At 44.3% G+C, this 12,377-nt stretch overlaps 1 protein-coding gene across 1 annotated transcript in view; it reads right to left on the reverse strand.

Annotated features, from left to right (window-relative positions):
* The window catches only part of cnbd1 (cyclic nucleotide binding domain containing 1), a gene marked incomplete at both ends in the record, with an annotated part of 50,590 nt that overhangs the window by 5,875 nt on the left and 32,338 nt on the right, over positions 1-12,377 (reverse strand). The window contains 4 exons of the mRNA XM_084151826.1: positions 7,203-7,335; positions 7,563-7,700; positions 8,010-8,107; positions 11,745-11,890. Coding sequence (XP_084007952.1) covers positions 7,203-7,335; positions 7,563-7,700; positions 8,010-8,107; positions 11,745-11,890 — 515 coding nt within the window. The remainder of the gene's footprint in view (positions 1-7,202; positions 7,336-7,562; positions 7,701-8,009; positions 8,108-11,744; positions 11,891-12,377) is intronic.

A 12,377-nucleotide genomic window follows, 5' to 3' on the forward strand; every position in this document is an offset into this window, starting at 1 on the left:
TGTCTTGCTGACGTTGAGGGAGAGGTTGTTTTCCTGGCAGTGTCACTGACCTCGTCAGCAAACTTAAATGAATCTGTTGGAGTCGTGTGCGGCCATGCAGTCTTGGGTGAACAGGGAGTACAGGAGGGGACTAAGCACGCACCCCCGAGGGGCCCCCGTGTTGCGGGTAAGTGTGGTGGATGTGTTGTTGCCTACCCTCATTACCTGGGGGCGGCCCGTCAGGAAATTGGAGTGGGTCCAGGGTGTCTGGGATGATGTTGTTGATGTAAGCCATGACCAGCCTTTCAAAGCAGTGCTACGGGGAGATATTCATCCCTCCTCTCCATTATATTATATCTCCAACTATTCCCCAGGTTGCTGCTGTAAATGAGAATGTGTTCTTAGTCAACTTACCTGGTAAAATAAGGGTAAAATAAATAAATAAACATTTAGACAGATTACCTTCGCATTCTTGGGCACAAGGACTATTGCAGTATGCTTGAAACATGTAGGTATTACAGACTGAGTCAGGGAGAGGTTGAAAGTGTCAGTGAAGACACTTGCTAGCTGGTCAGTGCATGCTCAGAGTACGCATCCTGGTTATCTGTCTTGCCCTGCGGCCTTGTGAATGTTTACCTGTTTAAAGGTCTTAATCACATCGGCTACGGAGAGCGAGATCTCACAGTCGTCCAGAACAGCTGGTGCTCTCATGCATGGCTCAGTGTTGCTTGCCTCAAAGCGAGAATAGAAGGCATTTAGCCCGTCTGGTAGGCTCGTGTCACTGGACAGCTCGCGGCTGGGTTTCTCTTTGTAATCAATGATTGTTTGCAAGCCCTGCCACATCCGACGAGCGTCAGAGCCAGCGTAATAGGATTCGATCTTAGTTCTGTATTGACTGTTTGACGGCTCGTCGGAGGTCGTAGCGGGATTTCTTATAAGTGTTCGGATTAGTGACCCGCTCCTTGAAAGCGGAAGCTCTAGCCTTTAGCTCAGTGCGGATGTTGCCTGTAATCCATGGCTTCTGGTTGGGATATGTACGTACAGTAACTGTGGGGACGACACCATCGATGCACTTATTAATGAAGCCGGTGACTAATGTGGTAAACTCTTCAATGTTATCGGATGAATCCCGGAACACATTCCAGTCTGTGCTAGCGAAACGGTCCTGTAGCTTAGCATCCGCTTCATCGGACCACTTCTGTATTGAGCGCGTCACTGGTACTTCCTGTTTGAGTTTTTGCTTGTAAGCAGTAATCAGGAGGATAGAGTTATGGTCAGATTTGCCAAATGGAGGGCGAGGGAGAGCTTTGTATGTGTCTCTGTGTGTGGAGTAAAGGTGCTCTACAGTTGTGTCGCCTATAGTTGCACAGGTGACATGCTGGTAAAAATGAGGTAAGACGGATTTAAGTTTGCATTAAAATCACCGGCCACTAGGAGCGTCACCTCTGGATGTACATTTTATTTTTTGCTTATGGCCCTATACAGCTCGTTGAGTGCGGTCTTAGCACGCTCAAGTAAATAGATATCTTCGTATGGTCTGCAGCTTATCATGAGGTATTCTAACTCAGAAGAGCAAACCCTTGAGACTTAACCTTAACATTAGAGATCGCGCACAAGCTGTAGTTAACAAAGAGACACACACCTCCCCCTTAACCTTACCCGAAGCTGTACTCTATGTGTCTATTCATCGCCTCGAACACTCTTGGGGTTACTGCACACACTAACACACACACACAACATCCTACTAACCCCCACAGCAACACCCAATCCACCACTTCTTTGACAAATGCATCACAACCGAGAAAATCTACCAAAAGTAGTGTGAAAAAAAAGTAGGCTACACTGTAAATGACTGAAGAAGTCATCTCTGTTTTAGCAAGAAGCCCCAAAGTCTGGACTGGAGGATTATTTCTTCATGTGACAAATCTTTGGGTTGTGTGCATTGGGAGGTGAGCATTCTATTGATTTACGGCCCTCTAGCCTTTAACGGCTAAGAGAAACACTGTATATCAGTGCTGACAGGTGTTTTTAAACCCTATCTCTATGTAGGGGAAAGTTGGACAAACAGGGACCATTTGTTATGTGTGCTGACAGGACGGGAGGGCCCAGCCTCATGTACAGCGGTAGATATCACTGGGGGAGCACCAGGGGAGTCATGCATTGATGCTGTGTGTGTGTGTGTGTGTGTGTGTGTGTGTGTCTGTGTGTGTGTGTGTGTGTGTGTGTGTCATTCTCGGGCCTAATTTCATTCCGGCCTATTCGAATGAAACGCTTGGCAGCTTTTATTCAAGACCTCAGAACCTCAAGATTCCCTTTGACCTTTCTCACTCACTCAGGCCCCAGAATAATCAAACAGTTAACAGGGCCTCACCTGGGAAATTACCCTGTAGGATCCCCTGGACTGTGTCTGTCTGCTCCAACTCTCTGTCATAGTCTGTGTTCCAAATATCACACTATACCCTAGTGCACTACTTTTGACCAAGACGCATAGGGCTCTGGTCAAAAGTAGTGCACTTTATAGGGAACAAGGTGTAATTTCTAACACAGTCATAGTCAATCTTCTCTCCAGAACAGGCTGGGGCCAAGGTTCACTCAAAATGCCATCAGACATTAGTGAGAAGGCTGTTTTGCCCTGGCGATCAGGTTACTTTAGTGACCATGTCTGTATTGAAAGATAGGCAATGTGCAGGGTGTTTAGGATAAACTGCTAGATGGCAGGGTTAGTGTGAGGTCGTCTTTGGTATGATTTTCCCATACAGCAGAGTGCATTGGCTGTGCTTACTATATCTCCAAGCATACAGCATCTACCGTGAAATTAAAACAACAAGCGTGCAGTCCATAACCTTTCCTGTTGCTGATAGTACCTCTTGACTGACAAGCTGTATCTTCTCTAGCCTGCCTGTCCTCTCCCTTTAACGTTTAAATTGGTGCCTGACAGACTTTTGATTGTCACACAACGAATGTGTAGTTAATGGCAGATTTTTTACTGGTGTGATGGGGGACAGCCAAACCCTCTCTCCTCTCCTCTGTGTGTGCATGTGCATTCATGCGTCAGACAGACAAAGATTCGGGAGGGAGTTTTATCCAAACACTGTGGTAGACCTCATTCATTGTCTATAGGGACGGAGGGAGGAAACCCAAATAGGGGTTGAATTAGCCACTCTAATAGGGCCCTAATAGTTAGTTATTAGTCTGTTTTTTGGCCCTCGTCTACTGTAATGAGCTCTCTGAAACAATAATCAGCCAATGATGGATAGTAGAGCCTTGCCACAGTTTGGAGAAGTGGAGGAGGGTGAGGTGGGCGAAGAGGGGTGAGAAGGGCACGAAGATGACAGCTGAGAATTATTGAAGGAGGAAATGCCCACAACGGAAGGAAAGGGATACTTTCTAAATTAACCATTTTATTTTCTATTACCAGCATACGCCAAAATTGTCTTGGCTTAACCAGATTCCGGGAAGTGGAAAAGTATACTTATCTGCTTGTGATCAACCGCTATTCTACCTGTAGGCCTCGGAGGCATTGAACGTACATCATAAAGCAGAGCGGTCATATTCAATTAAGTGTAACAGGATTCCTCGCTCAAGACGTATGCGAGTATGTAAGACTAAGCTAAAGGCATGGCGAATCACTCAACTCTTTACAATACCCTGAAAACATGTTTCATTCATGCCATGCACCATCATGAAAATATCCATCAGCCACTTTACACACACAGTCACACAGTGTAATGTAATCCATCTCTTGCTTGGATTAAGATACCGGCTGGTTGTTTGATCCCCGTGAACAATCAATGTAAAACAATCTCCCAGACTATGTGCAGTGTGTGTGTTTGTACGCGCGTGCTTGCGTTAGTGGACTACATTCCAGAGGAGAGCTCTTGGACAAGCATGACTGTCTGGGATGGGGACACAGTATTCCCATACCGACAGTCTTGTCTGTCTGACTTTCTGAAAAGGCCTTGCGTGGGAAAACGCCTTGGTCTCCAACCAGACTGCTTTGTCTGTTGTGTTGGAGCCAGAACGGAAATGAATGTACCCTTTTTACACTACCGAGCCAAGCCGAACCTGGCTTGGTTGCGCAACTACAGTTCCATAGTTGCTTGAACCATGTTGGAAAGGACAATGTGAAAAGCATGATAGTGTAAAAAGGGTACTGGATGGACCAGAGCCAGCCAGGACAGCTGTTGGCGACGTTAAAGCAACCAGCCAGCCAGTCGGCAAGTCAGCCTGTGACTTAGGTCATCTCATAGAGACAATGGATCAGTGTGTGGACACTTGAAGCAGCTACTGTAGGACAGTTGTGCCTGTGGTGACATGAAGTGTTAACACCAGAGTTAGACACACATCCCTCTGAGAAGAAGAGTCCCCCTGCAGTGGTGAGGTCATAGCCTTCTGTAACACGGTCTTTCTCCACTGACTTGTAAATGTCACCTACAGTACCGTATATAGGAGCTGACATAACAGATGTGAGGGAAGGGGTCATAGAGAGATTTAGGATGCATCAAAATGTTAAAATGGCTATTACTTTAACAGAGGTGCCCCAAATTGAGATGGCCCCAAATGTCATGACCAGGCCTAACCTCCAGAGTTCTTGTCTGTTCAGACAGTAGTTGAATATCTCTATGGTGGCTTCATTCTGCTCTCACGCCCTTCACGCTCCAGCCAGTCCAGCTGTCCACATGAAACACTATCCCTCTCAAAGCCACAGAAGCATCTAAATGGAGTCAATCAAGGTGATCAAGTAGCCTGTTGGGGATCGAGAGACAGGCTTAGGCGTCCGTATAGGTTAACATGGCAGGCAGGTAAGCCAGATGGTTAAGGTATCCTCTCCATATGTCAGAGGCCAAACTAGAGGACACATAGGGATATTGTGTTATAGGGCTGAATTACAAATGGCACCCTATTCCCTATATAGTGCACTACCTTTGACCAAAGCCCTATGGGTAGTAGTGCACTAAATAGGGAATAAGGTGCAATTTGGGAGGCAGACTAGGCCTCTGATCATAGTCAGCAGCAGGTAAACAAGCCATTCATCTGTACAGACCTGAGGACAGGAGTCCTGCCCTCCAGGCAGACCTTTCATCTATCAAGGATACATAAACTGAGATCCAGCCAGATCCAGACGGCTGGCTAGCCTCAGCTTCCCTCTGGGTAAATAGAGCTAGAGATCGGCCCTACAGCAATCAACAAGCGGCACACAGAGCATACACCACTCGCTCTGCTTATTCCAGCCTGCGATGAGATCCTATTGTTTGACAGTATGATACTATCCTATACCCCACCCTTACCCTCCAACCAACATATCCAATCACTAGCAGATGCACACACATGCTCGCACGCACGCACACACCCACCCACCATTTTTTTCTTTCACTCTCCGTCTGATAAAGGGAATGTATCATTGCATTCAGAGGAAGGGGATGAAGAGGAAAATGGGGATAGAGAGAGTATAGTCTCATTTTGGAGGTGTATGGAGGCCCAGGCCCCCCTTCTCCTTCTCCCTCCACCGTTAAAAGACAAGAAGAAAGGTGAGAGAAGAGGGAGGGGATCAGTGATGATGACATGCTATACAAGTAGTGGAAAAGACAAGGTTCTGAGTTGAAAAGACAAGGTTCTGAGTTGAAAAGACAAGGTTCTGAGTTAAGTGTTTGATATAAAGCATTTGGTACGACGCCTTTAGCTGCACTGCGTAACGTCTCCATTCAACGTTCACCATATGCTCTCCTGTCGCCTCGACTACATCTAAAGATGGAATAGGGATAGATAGAGAGAGAGGCTAGAGAGAAAGGGAAGAGAAAGAGAGTGAGAGTGCTGTGGAAAGGCAGAAGTAGAGGATGGATCTAATTTGTTGACCCAAATTATATTGGGGAGGGGACTGTGCATCTGTCTCTGTCCGTTAGTACGTTAGTCACACGCGATTGAATGATGCGTCTTGCCATAGAGATCTGGCATTTACAATAATTACACTGATTGGCCAGATGGTGGCGCTATAACAAGAGATTGAAAATGCAAACTTTAAAAGGTGCGCCCCTCACCCCGTTTAACCTAAAGTCATGAAATTTGGTACATAGGTCCCTCTCCTCACAAAGAATACATTTCCTCAGGGACCCATAAGGTCCGCCATGATGGACTTTTTGCCATTTATAATTTTGTGAAGAAAAATTTAAACGCTACTCTTCTGGCATCGAATGACCAATCTGCACGAAACTTGATATGTGACATCTATGGACAAAGGTCTCTCAACGCAATGTTTTCCAGACTACTACTTAAAACAACGATTGACGAATAAACATTCAAGTTGGCGTGCACTGGCACATAAATGAATATAAATGAGTCAAGGATATCACTAAACATATGCAAGAACATTCATATCGACCACCCGGTGGCGCTATAACGGGCACATGTTTATATCTCTTGATCTGTTTGACTCAGAGTGATGAAATTGGTGAGTGATCCGGCATTTACAAAATTACATTGATTGGCCCAAGGGGGTGCTATAGTAATCAACTGTAGGTACGTTAGTCCCACATGAAATCTAAGACACCACTGGCCCGATTTTGCCAAAACTTGGGTGAATGATCCGTCTTGCCATAGAGAGCCGTCATTTACACTAATTACACTGATTTGCCCAAGAGAGGCACTGCATCATTCGTGGGGTACGACATGTTTACTGTTGCCTTGTTTGTGTTTGTTTGCTTGGCAGACGGCACAAACTAGGGCGGGGAACTTAATCCACAAGCCGCTCATGTCCCTTTGATAGTGTATTGAAGCTGTTAAGATCTTGTGGTATACTGTAGCAACCTCTGTTTCAAATGCAACCATCTGCGTCTAGGTCTAAGTCTATCTTGTTTTCAATGAAGCATACAGTGTCTGTACCTAATTACTGACAAATAAAGATGTCATAAAAAAACTGGCACACATTACAAAGACATATTACATACATGATGTATCATATTTTCCCAGATAAAAACCAACAAAGGGATTTAATTTAACTCATATAGGGATGAATGTGCGGAAAATAGAACATATATTATTCATTACAGGAACATATAGCCTAACTCCCATGCACTATGGAATTACCATGTACTACCATGATCGGCTGACTGCGAGGCAGGTATTACCGTGATTGGCTCACTGAGGGTATTACTGTATCGTGATTGGCTGACTGAGAGATGGGTTTATCGTGATTGGCTGACTGAGGGGAGATTATTACTGAACTGTACCGTGATTAGCTGGTAAGTTCTTCATCTGGATGAGGTTGGCCAGCCTATCGATGGAGAGCTTGGGCCACTGCAAGTAGAAGTGACAACCCTGGATCAGAGATTCCTTCAGAGCATAGTTCTGGGCCAGGATCTCCTACAACAAGAGACATACAGCACAATACAGATTCAAGACAGCGGGAAAGGACACGTCTTAGTGTACAAATAAAGTTGAAGACATTGAGGACTTGTCTAAAGAAATTGAAAATGTGGGAGTATAAGTAACTTGTATTTGTGGTTGATTAATACAGTCACATATGCTGGTATGCATTTAAATCAGGTGTGTAGCATATTCGTTTTGGATAGTAAATGTAGATCCTTCACCTTCTTCAGCTTGGCGTAGCCTGAGTGGGAGATTTTGAGGATCTCGCAGGGTTCCTGTGTTAACGTACACTGGATGGTGATGCCTGCCTCAGTAACTGCAGGGGGTTCAAATGATCCAAAGCTGCAACCCACACCTATCTGGTGAAACACGCAATCAATCAATCAACCAACCAAAACTGGGAAAAGACCTTAAAGCTGGAATCCTTAATGGTGAAACAGCTACATTCGATTGCGATATTACAACAGAGAAGTTACAGCAAACAATGAACACTGTTTTTTCCGCTTTTACCATGCTGTGCGACGTTTTACCATGCTGTGCGACAGCTCGGCAATAAAAACAATAACAATGGTGGTGGGGCGGCGTTTTGCGCTGTTTCCCCCGACTGCAGATTCCATCTTTAACACTCTGGAGTAACATTGTGGCAATGCCATGGTGTCGTTGCTTACCACTGAACCCTTTGGATCGACAGCCTCCTTGGATGTTTCTTGAGTGTATGGAGTTACTGAACCTTTCAGGATGAGGTAGAATCCATTGTGTCCAAATACTGCAGGAGGGAAGGGATGTTAAAGTGCTATTGAAGTGAAATAAAAACAAAAAAGTAAAGAAACGCCTCTATCTGTCCATCACATAGAGGAACATCCCAGAACATCACAGACTCTGCCTGCGTCCCAAATGGCACCCTATTCTGCACTACTTTAGACAAGTACACCATAGTAGACAAAACAATTATCCCAAATGCACCGGTCTCGTCTTTTCAGAACGTTTCAAATAGCCTATCACATCACACGTCTCAGACATTAAACATTCCCTTTGCCATCATCTTTCCCGTTTCATAAATAAAAAAAGCAATACCTTTCAAATTGCAGAAAGTATCCAAGATCGACAATCTGGTCTAGACAAATCGATCAGATGCTCTGAATCAAAAACAGCTGATATTTAACCATGGAATATAGCTAGCTAAGTCTCTGTCAAAGTATGAGCTTAGATTTTCATTAGATAGTTTTGCTTCCACATTTGACAATGTGTGGGTGATTATGGGGTCTGACAAGGAAAATGATCTCTGCTGTTTTATCAACTTGTACAAATTGCCACTCATTATCCTGTGAATATATTGGTAGATGTCTGGTTTCAAGGGTTGGTGCTTTATTGTATGTAGACACCTCTATTCATACAAAACTAATGAGCCAGAGTGATATAAATTGTCTGGATTTGTTTTGTGTTATGTTGGTTATGTCGACATAATCTGATATAACTAGATATTAATCGCTTCTCTCAAATATTCATTCAGGCAAAACATATATTTTCCAAGATTGCACAAGATTTAATGTAATATAAAATGATTGCATAAATCTATTCAAATATATAAATACATACAAATAAATGTATGGGGAGACTGTATACAGTGGGGAGAAGAAGAATTTGATACACTGCCGATTTTGCAGGTTTTCCTACTTACAAAGCATGTAGAGGTCTGTAATTTGTATCATAGGTACACTTCAACTGTGAGAGAAAATCACATTGTATGATTTTTAAGTAAATAATTAGCATTTTATTGCATGACATAAGTATTTGATACATCAGAAAAGCAGAACTTAATATTTGGTACAGAAACCTTTATTTGCAATTACAGAGATCATACGTTTCCTGTAGGTCTTGACCAGGTTTGCACACACTGCAGCAGGGATTTTGGCCCACTCCTCCATACAGACCTTCTCCAGATCCTTCAGGTTTCGGGGCTGTCGCTGGGCAATACGGATTTTCAGCTCCCTCCAAAGATTTTCTATTGGGTTCAGGTCTGGAGACTGGCTAGGCCACTCCAGGACCTTGAGATGCTTCTTACGGAGCCACTCCTTAGTTGCCCTGGCTATGTGTTTCGGGTCGTTGTCATGCTGGAAGACCCAGCCACGACCCATCTTCAATGCTCTTACTGAGGGAAGGAGGTTGTTGGCCAAGATCTCGCGATACATTGCTCCATCCATCCTCCCCTCAATACGGTGCAGTCGTCCTGTCCCCTTTGCAGAAAAGCATCCCCAAAGAATGATGTTTCCACCTCCATGCTTCACGGTTGGGATGGTGTTCTTGGGGTTGTACTCATCCTTCTTCTTCCTCCAAACACGGCGAGTGGAGTTTAGACCAAAAAGCTCTATTTTTGTCTCATCAGACCACATGACCTTCTCCCATTCCTCCTCTGGATCATCCAGATGGTCATTGGCAAACTTCAGATGGGCCTGGACATGCGCTGGCTTGAGCAGGAGGACCTTGCGTGCGCTGCAGGATTTTAATCCATGACGGCGTAGTGTGTTACTAATGGTTTTCTTTGAGACTGTGGTCCCAGCTCTCTTCAGGTCATTGACCAGGTCCTGCCGTGTAGTTCTGGGCTGATCGCTCACCTTCCTCATGATCATTGATGCCCCACGAGGTGAGATCTTGCATGGAGCCCCAGACCGAGGGTGATTGACAGTCATCTTGAACTACTTCCATTTTCTAATAATTGCGCCAACAGTTGTTGCCTTCTCACCAAGCTGCTTGCCTATTGTCCTGTAGCCCATCCCAGCCTTGTGCAGGTCTACAATTTCTTCCCTGATGTCCTTACACAGCTCTCTGGTCTTGGCCATTGTGGAGAGGTTGGAGTCTGTTTGATTGAGTGTGTGGACAGGTGTCTTTTATACAGGTAACGAGTTCAAACAGGTGCAGTTAATACAGGTAATGAGTGGAGAACAGGAGGGCTTCTTAAAGAAAAACTAACAGGTCTGTGAGAGCCGGAATTCTTACTGGTTGGTAGGTGATCAAATACTTATGTCATGCAATAAAATGCAAATTATTTACTTAAAAATCATACAATGTGATTTTCTGGATTTTTGTTTTAGATTCCGTCTCTCACAGTTGAAGTGTACCTATGATAACAATTACAGACCTCTACATGCTTTGTAAGTAGGAAAACCTGCAAAATCGGCAGTGTATCAAATACTTGTTCTCCCCACTGTATATAATACATAAGGCAATATCAATTTATTTAAAGTATTAATTTCCCTCTCTAGAGTGTAGAGTACTTCTCTCCCCTCCATCAAAATCTAAAAAAGTATCAGCCTCCCGACTCAAGCGCCTGTGAAAGATAACAGAAAAGCAATATCCAACCACCAAATCAAACATAACAGGAGAGGGGATTGAGTCTAAGCATTCCGTTGATAGTGCTGCCTGCCTCCATGGATGACAGTCATTTCAGAAGCCAAACCGCCTCGCAGAGTTTCATATACATGCAGCTTCTATTTTTCCCTGTGGTGCTCTGCTGCATATCTCACCACCACTTGTAGATGTTCTATCTCAGAGAGCAGCTAGGGGTGCTTCAATCTGCCCAAATCGGTGCATGCACACACGGTGTATGAGGGATGAATGATGAAAAGAAACGGAACCAGATAAAACTGCTCTTGTGAAACTAGTCAGGCCTCACAGGAGGGAGGCAAGAAGCCTCAACCTATTCAAAACTGTATTTTCACAGCCAGATGCACTGTGGGCAGGGGTGTGAAGGGAGGGATGTACTTTTTGGGGTGAAGGGGTGTGTGTTGGGGTGAGGGTGAAGGGTGTTTGTGTGTGCATGCACATTATGCATAATGTATAACCGTGTGTATGTATCAGCTTAGGCATGCATGATGAGAGTTTGTTGTGCTTCTCTATCCTCACCAGCCTCCGCCAGCTAAATGTGATGGATAGAACAGCCTAGAAGCACAGTGTGATGTACTCAGATGACTGTTGAATAGCATGAATAATAGATGGTGAATTTAGGATGATTGAGGTCTACAGAGCTGGAATACTGCTGTCTCAATCAATAACATCAGCATCTGTACAGCCCTCCAGTACTTCTTAAGACAAACAGTAGCTATAACACTGACTGTGAGCTCTCTGATAGAAAGCATCTCCTATTAAAGACCATGGGAATGGACTAGAAGGAATATCTGAGAACAGAATCAAGGTCTTATAAAAACCTGTATGAGTATTTATCTCTCTCTGTGTTTGTGTGAGAAAGCGCTCTAAATAAGTCAGTGTTTTTATGCATTTATGTGTCAATGCAGTATTCAGGAAAATGCAGGGAGTTTTCCAAAGACAAAACGATATCCTGCGAATGCTAGAGCATGTTTGAGTTCACAATGCAAGAGGAATATGGTGTGTATGTGCGTGTGACTCACTGATCTGTGCCCTATCCCAGGTCTCTATGATGGCGATGGTGCTGATCTGCTGTAACTCCTGTCTGGAGAGGTGGGCTGTCAGACACGGGAACACCTTCAGCATCTTATGGATGGCATGGTGCTCCAACTGGGACCGCTCTATAGGGCTGACAACAACAACACACACACACACACACACACAGAGAGAAAATACTAAATTGTTCAATACTCAGGGAAAAAATGACCACACACTGTGTATTTGTGAGCATGCATGGGAGCACGATGGTGATGATGATCTACCTCTCTCATTTCTCTATCTCTCTATCTACCTCTCTCATTTCTCTATCTCTCTATCTACCTCTCTCATGTCTCTATCTCTCTATCTACCTCTCATTTCTCTATATCTACCTCTCTCATTTCTCTATCTCTCTATCTACCTCTCTATCTCTCTATCTACCTCTCTCATTTCTCTATCTCTCTATCTACCTCTCTCATTTCTCTATCTCTCTAACTACCTCTCTATCTCTCTATCTACCTCTCTCATTTCTCTATCTCTCTATCTACCTCTCTACCTACAGTGGGAAAAAAAGCATTTAGTCAGCCACCAATTGTGCAAGTTCTCCCACTTAAAAAGATGAGAGAGGCCTGTAATTT

The sequence above is a fragment of the Coregonus lavaretus genome (assembly GCF_964263955.1).
Source record: "Coregonus lavaretus genome assembly, chromosome: 34".
Classification (NCBI taxonomy): domain Eukaryota; kingdom Metazoa; phylum Chordata; class Actinopteri; order Salmoniformes; family Salmonidae; genus Coregonus; species Coregonus lavaretus.